The 20,688-nt window shown below is 54.8% G+C and overlaps 2 protein-coding genes across 11 annotated transcripts in view; both read left to right on the top strand.

The window, feature by feature from the left end:
* ZMIZ1 (zinc finger MIZ-type containing 1) overlaps nt 1-9,168 on the top strand; it is a 241,636-nt gene extending 232,468 nt beyond the window's left edge. For 9 of the 10 annotated variants that reach the window (XM_050803398.1, XM_050803400.1, XM_050803399.1 and 6 more), the window contains 6 exons: nt 148-215; nt 517-585; nt 1,084-1,328; nt 2,417-2,583; nt 5,895-6,155; nt 7,605-9,168. In XM_050803398.1, the coding sequence (XP_050659355.1) occupies nt 148-215; nt 517-585; nt 1,084-1,328; nt 2,417-2,583; nt 5,895-6,155; nt 7,605-7,712 (918 nt within the window). In that variant the 3' untranslated portion in view covers nt 7,713-9,168. The remainder of the gene's footprint in view (nt 1-147; nt 216-516; nt 586-1,083; nt 1,329-2,416; nt 2,584-5,894; nt 6,156-7,604) is intronic. The other variant, XM_050803396.1, reaches the window with a different exon arrangement.
* PPIF (peptidylprolyl isomerase F) overlaps nt 1-20,688 on the top strand; it is an 860,147-nt gene that overhangs the window by 810,444 nt on the left and 29,015 nt on the right. The gene's annotated exons all lie outside the window — the stretch shown is intronic.

The raw sequence follows: 20,688 nt of genomic DNA, 5'->3' as shown, positions 1-20,688 counted from the left end.
CCCAGCCCCAACCCTGGGTTTCTCCCACAGCCTATCTTTCTTTCTGGTGGGGAAGTTATTCCAAGGGTCCTTTAGGCACATTGAGGCAGTTTCTGACAGTCCTGGTCTCACCCGTTTCTGTCTGTCTGTCTGTCTGTCTGCCTGCAGTGCTTTGACCTGGAGTCGTACCTGCAGCTGAATTGTGAAAGAGGGACCTGGAGGTGTCCTGTGTGCAAGTGAGTGATGCCCACCCTGGTGGGGGCTTCCCCCATCCCCCAACCACAGAGGGGAGGGGCCGGCTACCTCCCACCTCCACCTGCCCTAAATGCAAACCAGAACCCAAACATGGCAGAGGGGCTTAGGTTATGGGGGCTCCAGGTGGTCCCTTGGTGTCACGCGGTCAGAGTCCCCCTCTCTTGTGCCTCCAGTAGTAACCAGCAGCAGGGGTGGGACCGCACTGACACTGAGGTGGATGGGCTGTGCCCCCACCTCCTTGGGTCCTGGAGCAGAGGCCAAGCTCCCCGTCTCCTTTTCCAGTAAAACCGCTCTGCTGGAGGGCCTGGAGGTGGATCAGTACATGTGGGGAATCCTGAATGCCATCCAACAGTAAGTGGGGCCCCAGCGAGGGGCAGGGGGTGAGAGGGGACAAGGCCTGGAATAGAGCAATGTGTACACGTGGATAGCCCTGACACAGCCCTCCCCTCCCAGGCCAGCAGACCGTGACCCACATCCCCCACCTCTCTGTCGCTTACCCTCAGGGGCCTCTGGATCTGGGGACAAATTAACTTCCCAGAAAGGATGAAAGCCAGCCAGAGCAGGAGGCTGACAGTGCCCCGCCCTGACCCTCCACCTGCTGCTCCCCAAGCGGGAGGCCTTGAGACCAGCTGCCCTGTGCCCAGCCACTTGCTTTTCTAGCCTCAGTCTCCCCATATGTCAAAGAAATATGGAGAAATCCCTGCCAGGCTTGTGCCTTGTCCACAGTGTGGTCAGAGTTGGGGCAGGCGCCTCAACAAGGTCACCTTAGGGTCTATCTGAGCTGAAGGTGCTTTTATGCCCAAAGCCAGGCACCCCAGAGCCTCAGCTCTGCCACCCTTCCTCCCCCAGCTCCGAGTTTGAAGAGGTCACCATCGATCCCACGTGCAGCTGGCGGCCAGTGCCCATCAAGTCGGACTTACACATCAAGGACGACCCTGACGGCATCCCCTCCAAGCGGTTCAAGACCATGAGTCCCAGCCAGATGATCATGCCCAACGTCATGGAGATGATCGCAGCCCTGGGCCCCGGCCCGTCCCCCTACCCCCTCCCGCCTCCCCCGGGGGGCACCAACTCCAACGACTACAGCAGCCAAGGTGGGTGATGCCAGGCAGGGAAGAAGGGAGAAGGAGGGCAGCCCCAAGTCCCTACAGGGGCACAGAATTTCTGTGCTGATGGTGGCAGGGGCCAGGGATGTGGTTGAAGAGAGAAAAGTAACACGCCTCCCAAAAAACAATCCCCAGTTTGCTAGACTTAAGGGTACATGGGCCTAGCCCAGGGGCTTCAGAGCCTGCCCTGGTGGGAGATACGACTGCTGCCTCTTCCCAGCCAATCTCCTCTGGGTCTGCTGACAACACACACTCACCTGAGTTCTTGGCCTTACCCCCTGCCCTCCCATATTTTTTCCGTGATATCTGCATTTTCCCTGCAACTTTCCTGCCCTCCTAGGGACAGAGTCCAGGTTCCTGGAGCCTTAGCCTTTAGCCACCAAGGTCACACACTGGCCCTTATACTCCCAGCTGCCCAGACCAAGTTTTACCCCTACCGCCACTGATTACTGGAAAGTACTCCCCACTGGGTGGCAGCTCCCGCTGGGATCCCTGATCTTAGGTCCCCATGAGAGGCCCAGAGAAGTTAGGCCACCTAGCCAGACTCCCACAGTGTGCCAAGGGCCAAGCCTCCCAACCTGCTGATCCTCTGACCCTTGCCATCGTCACATGGTGGAGGGCACAGTGACCAGGGAGGCGGGACAGCTGGCTTCTGCACGCGTCATCCTTAGTCTGTTGCAGCTTTCTTTGTGGGCTTGGCAGAACCTGCACCCACTCTGGGCCTGGGTCTTGCTGGGTATGAAAAGTGCCCACATTGGGGAGTAGCTCAGCGGGTCTGCTATGGGCTCAGGCTGTGTCCCCCACTCCCCACAGGAGCCTGGCCCTCCCCCTTTCTCCCACTCTGCCCCCTCCTCCATAACTGTAAGGGCAGCACATCCCCTGGGGTACCACAGACCACGGGACAGGGCTGCGTGGCTACTCCATCCTACAGCCCGGAAGCCTCAGGCTGCTGTGGCCAACTGCAGCCTCGCAAGAGGAAAAGGACTTGGCTTGTATTTTTGCACACTCTCTGTTCCCTGGGGTGGCCACTATCCCTCTGGGTGACCCTCTCCCCTCCCCATCTCATCCCTTCCTAGGCAACAACTACCAAGGCCATGGCAACTTTGACTTCCCCCACGGGAACCCTGGAGGGACATCCATGAATGACTTCATGCACGGGCCCCCCCAACTCTCCCATCCCCCGGACATGCCCAACAACATGGCCGCCCTTGAGAAACCCCTCAGCCACCCCATGCAGGAAACTGTGAGTACCTTCTCCTCACCCCACCCCATTCCCCAGCCTTTGGGGTTGATGCCTTGGGATCTGGATACCCTGTTCCCTCCCAGGCAAGGCAGAGGATGAACATTTGGATGTGTGGGCTCAGAAGGGAATAGGAGGGGTCTGACTGAGGCTAGGTCGTGGCCTGTCAGCGTCCTTGGACTTGGCTGTTTTACCTAGGACTTCGGATTCTCTGGAGATGGGAGGAGCTTCAGGCTCTTCCCCAAACACTCACCCCTCCATGCATACATACACACATGTGCATGCACTTGCCAGTACCCAGCACACGCCATCAGCCCTCTCCCTCTCCCACTTGCACACTCTTATACTCACCTAACACGGTTCCAGCCACCTCGACTTTTGTCCCCTTCTTCCCCAAGGATCTGAATTCAGGGTATTACCACCTCCAACAAAAGAAATGCTAGGAAGTCTCATTATCTGAAGAGCATTCACTTCTCGTTCTGTTTCACACTTACTGACATATGCCCTGTGTGGCTGAGGATGCCCCTGGTGGGGTAAGGTATCCTGTGCTGTCCACAGGCCCTCCCTTCCTGTGGCCCCAGTGGCAGTGGCAGGAGACCCTCCTGTCCCCTGGAGTCCTCATCCAGTGAGCTCCACGTGGTTCCACTCAGTTTAACAAATGTTTTCTGAGCTGTGCTCTGCACAGGCCGTGTGACAGGTGTAAGCAGGACAGACAGGCCTTGTGCTAATGGAGCAAAACTCCCGGCAGTGCATGGGTGCAGGAAGAACAGTTGGGGTTTGGAGAAACTGAAGCCTCCAGAGGCTGAAGTGGTGTGTCTGAAGTCTCAGTCATTCTGGGCTCTCATCTTAGGGAGGAGGGGCCATCGCTGAGCTTTTTGTGGGTCCTGGGCCACACAAGCCAGGGAGAGGGCCTGGGGTCCCGCCAATGTCTGGCAGTGGGCTTGGGTGGCCTGCACAGGAAGGAGCCTCTGGATTATACTGTCTTCCACACACCTGCCATGGAATCGCCTCAGGACTCTAGGTGAGGGAGCAGCAACTCTCCCTCAGGACCCCAGGAGTCCAAGTGGGAAACAGATGCTTTGTGGAGCCTTGGCCAAGTTTTTGAAAGTTACTCTGTACCCCATGGGGCTTGTGATTTCTGGGGGCTTCTCCTGGTGCCCCTTCCTGGGTCCTGAGGGCATCCCACACCCAGAGGGCATCAAAATCACACCCCCCCCCACACACACACACATCCTGCACCCTCCAGTTCCTACCACTGGAATATGGAGTGGGAATGCTGTCTATTTCCCCTTGACAACCGAGCTTTCTCCTGCCTTCTGTGAGCCCCACTGCCTGCATCTGTGTGGCGGGATCTGAGCCTGTGAGTTGACCTCGGAGCCCCTTAAGATGCTCTCTAGATGGTCCTGTCCTCCATTTCTGAGCTCTCACTAGAGGGCAAACAGACCTGGAGGTGCAGATGCGCCAGGCCGCTGGGGCAGGGCAGTCACAGGTAAACTCCTACCACGCCTGCCCAGGTGGAGGCAGCCACACCCCCAGCTGAGCCCAAGGCTGGGAGGCACTGCCATGCCCGCAGGGACTGGCCAGAGCGCTCCAACCAGATACTGCTGCCCTCACAGACTGCCCATACTTGATGGCAGGTTGACAGGTGTGTCAGCAGTGCTCCAACAGCACCTGCCCCTCCAGGCCAGAGACGTTCCAGCCAGATACGGAGCTGAGGGGCACAGCTGCCTCTGAAGATCCAGGGACTGTCTCTCTTGAGCTGGGCTGCACAGCTGGAGTGTGGAGCCCTCCCTGCTCTCCCAGGGTGGGCACTGAGGGCGTCTACAGGAGTGGGAGCCCCAAGCTGGCCTCTCACTGACCATGGGTGGTGGCCCATTCCTCCAGCCTCTTGTATGTGTCTTATAAACGGGTCTCCCAAGGTCTCCAGCATCACAGTTGCGAGGTCATCGCATTCTTGGGGCTTGGACTGAAAGGGCACTGTGCTCCCTAAGGCCACATTGGGTTGAGGCCCTGTACCCTGAGAAGGGGCCACCTGAACCATGGGCAGAGACCGGCCCGTAGCAAGGCCTGGGAAGCAGTTTTAGGAGAAATAGGAAGAGGAAGTTGGAATTGGGCGAAGACTGAGGATGGTGTGGCTGCGAATTCTAAATGCACACGGGGAGAACATGCCCCAGGATGGGGCAGGGTGAGGGGACGAAAAGACCAAGGAAGCATGTGCCAGGCTGCTGTTCCAGTGGAGCACCTGGAGCATCCGTGAGCCACCTTCACTGGCAGAGTGAAAATGGGGCTGGGGGCTGTCAGGGATGCTTGCAGTGGGATCAGGGCTTGGTCTGCAGGATTCCCCAGCCTTTCACTTTGAAGGAGGGTCTGCTTGGGACAGCAGCAGACTGGCAGGGGAATGTTCACATCTCACCCACCCACCCACAGACAGCCCAGTTTTCAGTGCACATGCCCACGGGAGGGTGTGAGTCCTCTAGTTCATCTGTTAGAGAGGCACCGCCAGCCTCACCCTCAGCAAGACACCCACCATTGGTGAACCGTCGCTCAGTCCCGTTGTCCTTGGAGTGCCAGAGGTGCCTGCCTCCCTCACAACCCTGTGTTTTTGAGGGCTGGTGCCGACCAAGTAGGATGTCTAGGAAAAGGGTCTGGCAGGGTGTGAAGATGCCCCTGGCTGGCCAGGTGCCCACCCAGCCCTGCTCCTCTGACAGCCAGATTCCACCCAGGCTGCAGGGCTTATGCCAAGACCCCAGCTGCTGCACACTTCGGGCTGGCAGAAGGTGCCTTCGTGCCCAGCATCACCCCTGCCCAGGGCCCACTTGGGAGGTGCAGACCCAGTCCTGAGCCGCACGCCCGCCCGATGCTGTCTGTCTGTGTCTGCTCTCTGCTGCCCAGCTTGGGGTCTGCACCATGCTGCGGCAGCCGCCCTCCCGCCTCCTGCTCCCTGGAACATGCCCATTCTGCTTCTCCATCCTGCCCTCGCTGTTGTTCGTTGTCTGGGCGGGGAGGCGGAGGGGCCTGGGGGAGCCCAGGCCCAGCTCCCCGTGTCTGTGCTTGTGTCGAAGCCCTCCCCACCTCCTGGGGCCCCACGTGGCCTGGGAGGTCCCCGCCGTCCCCCTGCAGCCTCCCCGATGGGCGGTTTTGGGGGAGAAATTTTTCTGTTTCTCTGCCCAGAAACAACGTTCAGCCTCGTACTGGGTGGCCACGTTTCGGGGGTTGTGACTTCCCTGGTTGTGTTGGGTTTCATTTTCTCCAGGCATCGTCGCCGTGCCTCCTCACCTCACCTCTCTTCTCTCCCGCTCTCTCCTCCTCCACAGATGCCACACGCTGGCAGCTCTGACCAGCCCCACCCCTCCATACAACAAGGTTTGCACGTACCACACCCCAGCAGCCAGTCAGGGCCTCCATTACATCACAGTGGGGCTCCTCCTCCTCCTCCTTCCCAGCCTCCCCGGCAGCCGCCACAGGCCGCTCCCAGCAGCCATCCACACAGCGACCTGACCTTTAACCCCTCCTCAGCCTTAGAGGGTCAGGCCGGAGCGCAGGGAGCATCCGACATGCCGGAGCCTTCGCTGGATGTAAGTTGGGGTCGCCACTCGCCTTGGCCTGGGGCTAGGCCTGGCGCCGGGACCTGCCCGAGAGAAGGGGTGGGTGTGAGGGCTCAAGGCCCCGAGGGGAGGAGGTGGGTGGGCGGCGGGAGGGCTTCAGCCAGACCTGGCTCCAGACCAGGAAGCCCCGTGACGGGGAAGTGTTACCACTGAGGGTCCCCACCCTGCTGGCTCCTGTCCCCCCAGTCCCTTTGGCCATAGCCCTGAACCCCAGCCCTGACCCACCTTCTGACCCAAGCCCTGCGGGGTACCTCGCGCAGCACAGGAGGGTCCCTGCCCTCCCCCAGTGGTGAGCTTGCGGTTTCTGTGTCTGCCTCTCTGGCCTGGGCAGGGAGGGCTGGAGGGAGAGGCCGTCTGTCTGCCTCACTGGTGTGTGTCTGTCTCCAGTTTTCTTGTCCGCGTGTTGTCCATGCCCTGCTTCCGCTTGCTCCATCGCTCACTCCGAGAGACCCCCATGTGGGTGACAGAAGGTGGGGGCAGAGGGGGCAACCTTGGGTCACAGCCAGGGGTGGCAGGCCAGCATGGGCAGCAGAGGGCCAGGGATCCTACCCTGAAGTCTGGAAGATGGTGGGGGTCACCCTGGATGATGGGGCTGGGCTGCTGGATGTGACTGGCGGGATGGGACCAAGCACCGGCCCCTCCCATGCCCACCACAGAGCTGGTGCCAGACTCCGGGAGGAGGCCTGTCGTCAGTCACTCCTGTTCTTCACCCCCAGCCCTGCTCTGTCAGCCTCTGCTCCAGCAGCATCAGAGGGCTCTGTGCTAGCTAGGACTCACTCACTGCGCAGCCATCTCAGGTCCTCGCCCAGTGTCCCCCTCAGCCAGGCCAGTGGGGCTGCCTTTAGATGCATGAGGCTTCCCATGTGACAGACTCCAAGGATATCTCAGTAGAGGGTAGGGACAGTCTGCAACCCCTCTGGGGCCACAGGGAAGGATGGCTGCCAGCCAGCCACAGGCTCACCAAGGAGCAGCGAGCCCTTGAGAGAGGGATGGTGGGTAGGGGGTTGCGGGAACCACTCACCTTCCCGCCTTCCCACCAGCCCACATCCTTGTGCTTACACATGAAGCATGTGATTTCAGCTGGGAGGCCCAAGTGACCCACCATGGGGCCTTCCCAGCTTAGGGCTGAAGTCCATGCTTGAAAAGGGTCAGCCCTGCTCAGGCCTCAGCTGGTGGGCTGCGGGTCCCGCTCCCCAGGCTTGAAATGAGCACGGGGGTGCCCCACACTCGGTGCAGTGGCTGGTGTGTGTGGGGGAATGCCTGGCGGGCCCAGGCCCAAGGCTGTTCTCTCCCCTTTTTTTTGGCTAGGGTCCTGAGAGGCAAGTGGAGGGAGACGGGCCAGGGCGCCCCTGCATTCCTCACCCGGGGCCTGCCTCTCGGGCACACCTCATCTGAACTTCGTCACTCCTTCTTTTCCAGCTCCTTCCCGAACTCACAAATCCTGACGAGCTCCTGTCTTACCTGGACCCCCCCGACCTGCCGAGCAATAGTAACGATGACCTCCTGTCTCTGTTTGAGAACAACTGAAGGCCACCCAGTCGGGGCCATTCCTCCACACTCTGCCTCCCACCCCACCTGCCCTACACACTTTTCCACCTGGGAGCCTGTGCCCTCAGACCGCCCCGCACCAGAGCCACAGGCTGTGGGGCGGGAAACCCTCCCCTGCTGCAGCCCTCTCAGAACAGAGGGGTAGGGAGGGTGCGCCGGGAAGGCTGTGTGGGTCTGGAGTCCCCGTCCCACCTGCACGCCCCGGGCTTGGGCCCATGTCCAGCGCAGGCCTGAAGACCACCCTCCCGAGAGGAACCAGCCCGATAAGAGGGCGCACGCCGATGTGGCTTCCCGGTTCCTCCGTGTGTGCCGATTCCAGATGACCTTCCAGTGTCCCCAAGGTTCTTCCATCTTTTAGACTGTAACCCTGCCTCCCTGCTTCCTGGTACAGAGCCTCCCTTAAGTGACTGTGGAGCCTGAGAAGGCCCCCGGGCCCCAGCACGGGCCCCGAGCCTTGGAGGAGCGCTGGCAGTTGGTGGCAGTGAGACTAGCCCGCCCACCACCACCCACCACAGAAAAGCACAAACCTCTGGGAAAGACTACGTCTCTCGGGGGCCACTGGTCATCGGTTTGACCCCTGACCTTTAAGCCAAGATACCCCATAAACACACTCTCTCAGAAAGCAGAGAAAAAGGACAAGATTCTGTGTTTGAGAGGGAGTCTGCCATTCCTGCTTGGGGACTGGTGGGAAAGAGGGCCAGGACATCTCTGAGGCTCCACCTCCAAGCTCAGACAGGACCCAGCCTTGGGGGACAGAGAGAGCAGGTGTGCGCCCAACCAAAGTGATTGTGCCCTTGGTTGGGGGGCGGGGGCATATAACCTGTCAGAATCAAACAGGAGCGGCAACTTCTAACTTTGCTCCAAGCCACTCTCTTTTTAAACAGCAACGATTTAAAGCTATGAAGTCACCTGGAGAAAAGGAACGTTGCGCTTGGACAGCAAGCAAACCATTTCTGTCTGTGTGTTCTGTTTTTCTCCTAGTCCCTCTCCTGCCACCTCTCCAAGACTTCCGTGGGACGCCCACTTCCCCCTGTGTCCTAGTTCTCTTTGTCCAATCAGATGGCAAGGGCAGTGTGTGGAAAGGCTGGGGAGGTGCAGAAACCGGAGCCCAGGGCAATGGTGTCTGTCCAGCCCCTCCCTCTGTCCTTATGCTCCAAGCTACCCCTGGCTGCAGCCCAGGCCATGGCCATGTGCACTAGTATGTACCTGCACGCATGGGGGGAGAAGGGGGGCGTGTTTCTGGGCCTGCCCCAGACACTGCCCTTGGCTGCCAGCCTCCCCTGCCTGCACTCCTCCACCATCACAATCTCACCCCACACTCCTGCTCACTCAAGCAAAAGCAGCCTCTGGCCTTCCCTCCACCGCTTTGCTCCATCTGGCTTACCACTCTCCAGGGCCTCCTGGGGAGCTTGTCCTGTGTTCGCTTTGTTTCAGGGGTCCCATCTGTAAATTCTTTGCACCCTTCCCGGCCGCTGCCTGGGGCCCTTTCTGCTCTCCCGTCCACTGTGGGTGGTCCCCAGCACTCCTCTGTGGGTTTTACCGGAAAGGTGGCCCCAGCTGTTGACTTCCAGTCACTGTCCCAGACGGCACGAGGTTTTCTGTAGGAAAGCTGCCATTGCCCCAGCCCCTTTTTTTCCTTTGTCCCGTTGTCGTCGAGGTTTTTTCAAATAGTGTGTTGTTCAGTATGCAAATCAATTATTTTAAGAATCGCTTTTGTAAATATCTTTGTGAATATTTTAGTATCGTCTTTGATAATATTCAACATTTTCATGACCTGGTTATAGCCTTTGCTGGTGTTTTTAAAATACCTGGACTCAATGACAAAGACCGAGTCTTCTTTTTTTTAAAACAAAAACAATAAAAGCAACCAGGGCTATTTGTACAGTTGAAGGGGCGAACAGAATGGGCGGCTGTGCTGGGAGTTGGAAGACCGGGCAGCCCGCTATTTAGAGCCATCCGTCAGTCAGCTGGCAGGGACAAGCCAACGCCAGGTAGCATGTGGCCACCCTGCCCAGTGTCTGTGGCCTGGCAAGTGGCCACGCCCTGTGTCAGACCATCTGGGAATGAAGCTCCAGACAGACTTACAGATGCCTTCCTTAGGAGTTCTTGCTTCCTGCCTTGATACTTTGCCCCAGAAAGGCCTGGGGTTCATTCTGGTTCTTAATCAGGGTGTGTCCACACTCTGCTCACAGGCGGATCCACAGCTTTCCAGTGCAGAGAGTCGAGATGCTCCCTGCAGCCCAGGCCCCGGGCACTTCCTGCAAACATCTCTGGGCTCAGCACCTGAGGCAGGTTTCCTGGGTCCCCTCTCCAGCAAGCCTCCACCAGCAAGCTCGGCCCAGAGCTTCCCTTTCGGCCGGCTCTGAACCGTGTGTGGTGCCTACAGCCTGCAGTCTGGAGACAAGCTTTTCCGGAGTGCTCTTGGAGCCAGGCCAGGGTGTGAGGGGGGTGCAGAGGCACCCGGGGCAGGAGCAAGCCCCAGGTTGTGACAGGTGCAGGTAGACAACGCCCATAAGCAGAGATGGTCCTGAGCTCTGGAGAGATCCTTCCCTGATCCTTTCGGACGACTACTTGGAGCCATAAGTAACCTCAGCAAAAACGAGGCCTCTGCAAGCCACTTTTCCATGCCAAGCATCCACCTGGCCGGCCCACAGGCATGTTTCTGCCACCCACTCCTCAAGATGGACAGGGAGCCAGCAGGCAGGCGGGAAGGGCCAAGTACAGGCAATCACCCCCATCTTCTTGGTTTGAAGCTTTATCCATGTATCATGTTCCCTGTAGCCATTTTATTTTTTAAGAAACTGCTAATACTTTCTCCCTAATGGAAGCCCTGACCCCCCAGAGAGCTACAGGTCTGCTCCCGACGGGCCTCGGGCCTGACCCGTCCACACAGGGCCGTGTCAGCGGCAGCGACTCAAGGGACGTGTGTACATATGTAAATGAGAAATAGAGACGTGTCAACAGATGCAATTCATTTCTCTTGGAATGTGTATTGTTTTTATTTTGCGAAACAAAACAACAACAAAAAAAGCTTGGAACTCCATCACGTGGAAAAACTAGATCCTGTTGGTTATAGCATTTGTGAGTTCTCCACGTCTGTCTCTCTCGCTCATGTAATATACTCTGACCCTGCGTGGAAAGGGATTTTTGTTCTGTTTTTATTTTACCTACATGTACTATTTAGCTTCAGTGTACTAGTCCTGCCACCTGTGTATTTTTAGGGTGCTATGGAAATAATGAAAAGAAACGGGGATTTCAGAAGAAAATTGTAACCAAATTCATACTTTGTATAATTTTTGATATCATGATCACAGGTGATTCACACGTACACACATAAACACACCCACCAGTGCAGCCTGAAGTAACTCCCACAGAAACCATCATCGTCTTTGTACATCGTATGTACAATGCAATCATTTCATACTTTAAACTGGTCAAAAAACTAATTGTGATTTCTAGTCTTGCAAAGCTGTATGTAGTTAGATGATGTGACAACCTCTAATATTTATCTAATAAATATGTATTCAGATGAAACCTGTATATTAGGTGTTCATGTGGTTATTTTGTATTTAAAGATCAAATTATTTGACTATTGCTAGACATTTCTATACTCTGTTGTAACACTGAGGTATCTCATTTGCCCATGTTAATTTTTTTCTAAATAAATTGACAAAAATGAAGGTTTGCGAATTAGCTATTTTGTGGATGTTAAGGAGTGGTTTGGGTGTTTTCGCTTTTGTTTTAAACCACACTCCCAGCCCTCTTACCCTCTGCACACACAAAAAAGAACGGCAGGTGGTTTGGATGTTGAGTTGGAAGAACCCCTGTCCATGGGGGTCCCTGGAACCAGCCCCTGGTGGGGCAGGTGCAGTGTGTGGCTGGATGGTTGGGGAAGTTGGGGTGGCTGAACTGGGCCAGGTGGCTGCAGGGTGCTAAGGGCTCCTGTGACATGTGACTCAGAGTGTCCAACAGTGTCCCATCTCTGATGCTCCCTTGCGGATTATGCTGGTTTTAAGTATATTCATATTAAGCCACAGAGGGTGCTGTTCAGAGCACTCAGGCGTGTGGTTTCAATGGAGAGTGAGTGTTCACTGCAGCCATGCTCCCTGCTGGCATCTCGGCATCCCTGGCCTCCGCCTCTCAGTACACCTGACCCTCCCCTCCTAGGGAAGCTTAGGTTTTCCGTCCTCTGTGAGCATGCTTTACCTGGGCTACTGTCTCACGATGGCCCCTGCCCAGGCCATGGTTTTAACCATCCTTCCAGCCTCGGCACCAACACAAACTGACAGCACTTCATGTGTCTCTGATTGAAGTTTTGGGAATGGGCATCTGACACAGCCCCGCGACCAGTCCCTGCCCTCCCTGCATGCAGCCTGACCTGAGGGGGAAAGCAAGCGTGGCTGCTATGGCCTTTCCTCCACAGGGACTGTCCACAGAGGGAAGAAGGGCCGGGCCGGCACCCCAGAGATCTCCACTCAGATGTATCCGGGTGTCAGGAGAGTGAGGGGAGTGTGTGTGCAGGAGCCAGCAGTGTGGGGGAGGCTGCAGGGTGCTGCCTGTAGGGGGCTGGGTTCCCGGAAGCCCCCGGCTCCTGGGGCCTCTCTGAGGTGGCTGGAGTTGCTCCTTTTGGAGGGAGGTGGAAGGTAAGGAGGAGAAAAGATTTACATTAAATAATGGAACACCCACTGGCCACTGCTCAGCTGCAGGCACTGCCTTCTGCCAGCGTCGCCAGGACAGGCTGACTCTTTCTCTGAACAGACACCCCTCCGAGAGGAGGGTGGTTAGCTCGAGGGAGAGCTTCCCAAAGGAGACATGCCCAGCTCCCTGTGTCTTAGAGCAGCGTGGTGGGGCTGGGCCAGCACTTTCATAAAACAAAAAGAATACAGTAGAAAATATTGGCCGGGCGCGGTGGCTCAAGCCTGTAATCCCAGCACTTTGGGAGGCCGAGACGGGTGGATCACGAGGTCAGGAGATCGAGACCATCCTGGCTAACACGGTGAAACCCCGTCTCTACTAAAAAATACAAAAAACTAGCCGGGCGAGGTGGCGGGTGCCTGTAGTCCTAGCTACTCGGGAGGCTGAGGCAGGAGAATGGTCTAAACCCGGGAGGCGGAGCTTGCAGTGAGCTGAGATCCGGCCACTGCACCCCAGCCTGGGCGACAGAGCAAGACTCTGTCTCAAAAAAAAAAAAAAGAAAATATCAGGAGTGTGCCCTATAAAGTAAAGGGCAGCACTGTATCAAGAAACGTGTGTGTGTGTGTGTGTGTGTGTGTGTCTGCCGAGTCATGATGTTAATTCTTATTTGTGGGTTGTGGTTAAAAACAAACAGTTTGAATGCCATTGACTTAAAGGCAGGAAGTGGGCAGGGGAGCAGGGAGAGGGAGGAAGGGCAGTGTGCTCCCCTAACTTGATGATAATAAGCAAACCTTCCTGGCATTTCAGCTGGAGACTCTGAACCTGGGATACAGGCCTGTGGCTGCCCCACAAGGCTGCATGGAGACTGGCCGCCCCCACCTCAGCTAACTCCTCCCCAGAAGGGTGACTTCCTTCTGTGAGCCTAACCCTGAGATGAGAAACATCCACCCAAAAAGCCTAACGGGGGGCCTGGCTTGGAACAGTTCAGAGCTCAGCCTCCCAGCATGTGGGGTCACACACCGTGGATCATCTTACACCTCTTCTTCCCCTAGCCCACCGTGAAGTCTCCACCCTGAATCCACTGACTGTCTTCATGTAAGGCCATGGGGTACTATTGGGGAAAGTCATTCAGCCCTGCAGGTTGATGCCAGGACACATTGGGGTATCCAGCCTCACTGAGTACTAAGGGCACTCAATGTTTAATGGCCCCTCATTTCCTTTGTCCTCTGCTCAATCCTCCTGCTAACCACGCCCACCTCGCTCTCAGCAGGCTACCCTACCCTCACCCAGCTCCCCACTGTCCCCGCTGCTACCCACAGGCCTATCTCCATCCACCCTGGCCATATCTTTTTCCACCCAAACCCAGAGGATGTGGTGTCCCTTCCCCAGTTGGGGCCACCCCTCCCCCAGCCCCTGACACCATCACCCCTTCTCTTCTACGAGAAGCCTCACTATCTGCCTGCTAACCCTCCCCATACCTCTGCCTCCTGCCTCCCTGGGTTTAGTGGCCCAGGCTCTGGCATCGCGAGGTTCAGCTTGGGCTGGGCTCCACCCCTCAATGGCCAGTCTCTGCTCCTTCCCACGCAGGCTTCTTGGCCACAAAGCTGCCAGTGCTCACTCTTTCTCTGTCACCCCTCATATGCTTGGTTCGTGCCCCACCAGTTCTCTGACACTTCTCCTGCAAGCTCACCAATGACCTCTTGGTTGCTGATCCACACTGCTCTCTGAGACTGGACCTCACAGCTGCACTTGACAGTTGCCATTTCTTCCTTGAAGCTCTCTTCTCTTGGTGCTGTGGTTTGAATTCTTGTCCCCTCCACAACTCATGGTGAAACCTAATCCCCAGTGTAACAGTACTAAGAGGCAGGCCCTTGGACCCAAGGGCTCTGCCTTCATGAATGGATTGATGGATTAATGAGTTGGTGAATTCATGGGTTATCATGGGAGTAGGTCTGTTATAAAAGCCAACTTGGCACACACTTGCCCTCCTCGCCACGTGATGCCTTATGCCATGCTACACTGCATCATGGGGCCCTCACCAGATGCAGTCACCCAATCTTGAACTTCCCAGCCTCCAGAAGCATGAGCTAAATAAACCACTTTTCTTTAAAAATTACTCAGTCTCGAGTATTCTGTTAGAGCAACAGAAAAGAGACAAAGACACTTGAATGCATGACAACTCCCTCTCTCATCTGTTTAGTTCTCCTGGCATCCCTCTGGTTGTGCCTTCCTAGTCTTCTCCACAGGTTCCTGTGGTAACTAGGTACTTGTGGTGCTTCATCAGGATCTTCTTCACCAACTGGCCCACCCATCCCGATGCTGCTATGGGTGTTGGCTGCCAACAGCCCACAACATGCCTCTTTATCAGAGAATTTCCCTCAGCACACAGAAACCTCAACATGCCTCTTTATCAGAGAATTTCCCTCAGCACACAGAAACCTCCATGCCTGACAGGTTACCTGCCCCCTATCCCCACACACGCACCCCTGCCAGGCAGCCCACAGCCAAAATTGACTGCCACAGGAATAAAAGGCCTCTTTGCTGGGGCATGGTCGGTGCTCTTGATTCCTCCCTGTGGGTCAGGTCAGGGCTAGACTTTACCTGAGGCCACATGCTAACTCCACTCTCTCCTCTTCCTTGTTCTGCCTGCCTCCCTCATAGGTTTCTCCCATGATCACTCCCTCAATAAATAAATCATGGAATCTGCATGCCTGTCCTAGGCTCTGCTCCTATCCAGATCGAAGACAGTGGGTGCTGGGAAGGGGTCTGGGAGGCAGGCTGTGAGGATAGGATGCTGGAGAGGTACCACTGACCAGATGACAATTAGGACCCACCACTAGTGGCAGGAATTGGGTAACAGTGTGCACCTGCAGTGAACTGGGATGGGACACAGGTCAAGGAGCTACACAGCTGCAGCAATGTCTCTGGCATCTGAGAGATATGGGCAAAGAATAACTATTAAGACTATGGACTTGCTAAATGTGGCTATTGCTAAATGTCACCGATGCATTGAAGAAAGGAAATTACAGTTACAGATATCTTAATTGGCAATTTAGAGTGTGAGAGTCAGAGGAAACCTCTTGGCAGGAAGCATTGGAAAGCACTTACCTTCTGCAGCCAGAGAGCAGATGGAGTGATAATCAGGCAGAGGACTCATTGTAAAGCAGCGGAACTTGAGTAAAGGCTGAATTCTCCATCAAGGGGGGTCTCCTATACCCAAATCAGACCCCTGGTAGGGAAGGAGACACCAAGACTTGGGATGAGGACTGTCACACCAATACCTCTCACAAAAAAATGTGTATTATGACCAGCTGACAGAGAAGGGAAATTCTTGAGTTTGGGTCACAGATGGGTTGACTTGGCCTGGGGATGTAAGCCAAAAATGGACTGAGCCTGCACTACAGCCCCACCCAAGGGTGGCCCTGAAAGACGGTAGTGAGAAAAAATCCCTCCAATAGGCAGAGATTTTGCCAAAGCACCTGGTCATCTCGTGTCAAGAGAAGTGACCTGAAATAAGGATATGCACATACTCATGGGCAGCGGTGAATGGCTTAGCTCTTTATTGGTCAGGGGCCTGGGAAAAACAAGACTGGACTATCAGAGACAAAAAGGACTAGGAAAGAGGCCTGTGGATCTGAGAGTGGCAAAAAGAGTGAAGATCACATATCACATTTCAACACACACCAAAGAGCATCCATTACAGAAGCGACACAAAACAACCAAGTGGGCAGGATGAGTCGGCCAGTGGACATCAGCCAGTCTCTGTCCTCACTCGTCATCCTCCATCCAGTCCTTGCACCATATGGGCTCATGAACAGAGTGCCATGGTGACAATGACGAAGTTATATATAACCCTAACAGCCTTGGCTTCCTCTCCCCAAGGTTGATCTAGCTACTGTCACTGCTGAATGCCCAGCCTGTCATCAACAGAGACCCAAGCTGAGCCCCTGATACAATAACATTCCAGGATGAGACCAACTAGCCACTTGGTGACAAAGTAGATTATGTATGACCCCTTCCTTCATGGGAAGGGCAGTGATTTGCCCAGACAGGATGGATGTGTATTCTAGGTAGGAGTTCACCTCTCCTTCCAATGGAGCCTTAGCCCGTTGGCACCATGGCTCACCAAGAGTCTGATTCACTGACATGGGCCTTCAGTTGACATCACTGCAGACTAAGAGAGCTGTCATCAGGAGGGCTGCATGGCAGTGGGCACACGACTATGAGATCCACTGGTCCTTACACATTTCACACCATCTAGAATCTGCCAATCTATAGGGGATAGAGTTGCCTCTTAAAGACACAGCTGAGGTACCAACTGGGAGGCAATACCTTGTCAGTGTGAAGGATATGGGGTGCTATCCTTCAGGTTGTCCTATACCCTAAATCATGACCCCTATTCCCATCAATAGGCAGATGAAATAAACTTAATGTGAGAAGTGACTGGGTCTGAGCAGTGCAAGGGGTAGGCTGTAGTACACGTAGTGGCACCCTGCCCAAATCCCTTCTGCGGGGTGATGCACTCCTCCCCCAGCTGCCGTGAGTGTTGGCTCTTCACAACTCACAGCCCGTGGCCCGCTTTCTCTGGAGAATTGCCCTGAGGTGACCAGAGATGTCTCACCTGGGAAGTTCCACCCTCTGGATTTGGCCCACAAAAAATGGCTAATCTAGGGTACGAAGTGCCTGCTCTCTGGCCTTAAGGATCTGGCTTATGCTCCAAAGCCTTTGCTCCATGATCCAGCCAAGGATAGCCTCTCCCCAAGTCCCTCTCATTGTTCATCTCTTCCCCCTCCTTACCCTGCTTCTGTCCCTCTTACAGATTGTTTCTGGATAGCAGTACCTTTAGTGAATAAATCAACTTCACCTGGCTACAAAAAAAAAAGTATTTCTCTGCTCAACAAAACAGAACCAAAAGCTGCTGCTGAGTGCTAATGATGCCAGGGCACAAGTATGGGCAGGTAGCTGAGAGAAGCAGAGAGTGTGACAACTAGAGAGCATTGATTGTGACCAAGGGGCATCTGCTTCTCTAGGTGTTTGTTGCCAGGTGAGAATGCAGACCCAGCTGTTGCTAGACCTTCTGATTTTCCAAGAGAATCTAGAAATGCAGGTTTAAAAAAAAAAAAGTTGCAAATAAGCACACAAAAATGTGTACAGACACCTATGGCCCAAATAAAGTCCAGGTGTGAGCTGCATCTGTCCCCAGTCCCTGACCTCTGACCCAAAGCCAAATGCTGGTTTAAGTGGCAGGACTGAAATGCAGCCCAGCCCTGTGAGACTCTGGAGCTTAACCATCAAGTTCTATACCTCTAGATTAGCTGGAAAGACCAGTCCCTGCCTAAAGAGAGGTACCCATGGTCTGCAGATGTCAAGACCGGACCCATCTGCCACCATCCCCAGCCCTGAACATACTGTCTTTGGCCACCATAACACACTATCCTGTTCTCATGTCCGTGTCTTTACCAATGCCTGTCCCTCCTCCTGGAATGCCACTCTAGACTTTTGGGAATGCCTGCACACCCTTATCCTCCTTCCCTGGAAACTGCCACCTGCCATTGCAGAAGGGCAGCCATGTTTGACCCACATGACCAAACACCCCTTGACCTCAGCCCATTAGACCAGGAGGGACATATGTCGCGAAGGACTAGCCAGCCAGTGACCAATCATGTTACTCCTGCCCCAGTCAAGAATCTGACCGAAGGCACAAAGACTGCAGGTGGCCATTGTGGTCCTGGCTGGATCTAAGGCCTCACCTGCCTTCTGAACTCTTCTCCTGCTCTCAGCAGATCTCTGCTACTGGGCTCAGTATTTGCCTTTGACTTTTTCCCTCCCCTCCAGGCTGCATGATTTCCCTTTTTCTTTTTATGACTTTGCTTATATCAAAAGTTAAGTCTTCTGTCGACCTTGTCATGAGAACAAAAGGAGCTTTCTAGCTTTTAACTAAAAGGATGTCAGTTACAACAGGAATATATGTCAAACAAAAACAGGGTCTCAGCTTCGGCGGTTTTGGGAACCCTTTCTTCCTATTACTACTGCTTATTATCCAGGACCTGGCGTCTTCCCTTTGTCACCCAGGGCCTGGTGTCTTCCCCTCACCACCCGGGACCTAGTAGTCTTCTCTGGAGCTAGTGTCTTCCCTGAGAGGCAAGACAGACCAGCCCAGCCAGAGTGCTGCTGGTAACATCACAGAGACAGCAGGCCCTGTCTTTGGCAGCTCCCCAGACTCTCTGTGGTTTGGTTTTATAGCCTGACACTCGAGGTGGCTCACAGCTTCCTTCTGGAGTGAACATTTAACATCCTGCCTGCCCGGCACCCCTCCCTTCTTCGGGGAACCGTATTCGCTTCCTTTTGAGCATCACTCCGCCCCTCTTACTGCCCCTCTCTGATATGTGAGCCAGGCCATGCTGCTGTAATAAACACTGAACTATCAGTGGCTCAAGACAATGCCCATGTCACAGCCAATGTGTGTGCCCCTGGTTGGACGCTGTCTATGTGGTCATTCACCAACCCAGGCCCTTCTCATCTGGTAGCTCTGCCCTCCTTAAAACTTTCTGCATTCAGCTGGCAGATGAGGAAAGTCAAAGGAGTATCCCATAGAGAGTAAGTTTATGGGCCAGGCCCACATCTGTTGGCTAGAGTTCAATCTCATGACTGTGATTGACTTACAATTTCACAGTTAGCTACACCTAACTGCAAAGGTAGCAGGGAAGGTCTTCAGAGAGAAGGCCAAGATCCAGGGAAAGGTACTCCAGCTTTGTGCCTAGACAGGAGACAGAGTCCTAGGGAAGGATTCTGTTTGGTCCAGCTGGGTTTTGTGTCCACTCCCTGGCCTGGTCATTTTGAACTGGAAGGCAGAGTTGTATCAGCTCCCATGGATTCAAATGAACATTTAGACAGTGTATCAGTGAGGTTTTGCTGCAGAACAAACAGCTATTTCTTATTAATGGCCTAAAACAACTATTTGTTTTTTGCCTCTGAGACTGTGGGTGGAGTGAGAGGTTCTGCCGACTGGGCCAGGCGCGTATGAAATCAGCTGGGCTCACTCATGGGTGTCTGCGGTCAGCAGGCAGGCTAGTTTAGAATGGCCTCACTCGCATATTTGGTAGCTGGCTTGCAGTTAACTGGAGCGATGTGGCAACCAAGCCATCTGTCTCTCATCACCCGTCAGGCTAGCCTGGGCTTGTTCAAATGGTCGGCTCAGGATTGTACAGCATCACTTCAACCTCATTTCATCGGTCAAAACAAGTCCCAAGACGAGACGAGATTCAAGGCCTGGGAAAACAGACTTCTTCTCTTGATAGGGAGAGTTACAACATCACATTGCAAGGAACCGTGAATAACGGAAAGAAAATTGCAGGGTCAACAATTGCAACCTACCACAGCCAGTCTCTGCCACATAATCCCCTCGGAATCAACACAGCCCCGCCTTCCAGTCCACAGTGACTGGTCTGTGGAGGCAGATACCAATCAGAATCCTTCCCTAGCATTTTCCATCCTGGTGCTGGCATATCCCAGTCACACCTGTGCCTTCCTCAGTTACATGAGCCAGTGAATCCCCTTTCACAGAGACTCACATTTGACTTGGGTGTCTACCAGGCACTGCTTTAGCCTCTGGAGAAACATCTGACAAATGTAACCCCTTACTGTTTGGTTGACCCACACTTAAGATTCACTTGATGCACTGATGGAGGCAGGATGGATGCACGAAAGGGCCGTGAGAGAGATATGGACACCAACAGGGCTAGTGGCAGCTAGCCCTTCTCCCAGCCGGGCCATGCCACTCCAGGAAGAGGGGTGAGTTGCCTGGCGTCCACCTGGGGACTCAGAGACTCCAGGGTCAAACTGAGTATGGTCAGGGCCTGGGAGCACATCACCCATGCCAGGGATGATGGTGATGGAGACCCAGAATCCTGAGCTTTTTTGGGGCCCCTGCCCCCTAGAATGCATGCTCAGAAGATTCCACTGTGACTGGACAGAGTGAGACCACCAGTGCAATTGTCAATCAGGGAGCTTTGAGTGCCAGCAACAGAAACCGATTTTGATTACCTTAAGGGAAGGAGAAAGGGTATTTGTTGGTAGGATGTGAGTGAGTGGAAAGGTGGAGGGAAGACTGGAAAATAAGCTCAGAACAGACAGGAGCCCGCCCCAGACAGGCTTGTCAGCAGGAACTGGTGGCTTTATCTGGCACTGAGATAGGAAAGAATGAACTAATTCCACTTTTCCCCCCTGTCTAGGTGTCACTTCCTGCCAGAGAGCATCTGGTTGGTCAAGCTGAGATCATAGACACACTGCCCCCACCCCGCAGACCTTTCCTTCACTGGTG

Source organism: Macaca thibetana, chromosome 9, assembly GCF_024542745.1.
Source record: "Macaca thibetana thibetana isolate TM-01 chromosome 9, ASM2454274v1, whole genome shotgun sequence".
In the NCBI taxonomy this organism is placed as follows: domain Eukaryota; kingdom Metazoa; phylum Chordata; class Mammalia; order Primates; family Cercopithecidae; genus Macaca; species Macaca thibetana.
This window is presented reverse-complemented; position numbering and strand designations above follow the sequence as displayed.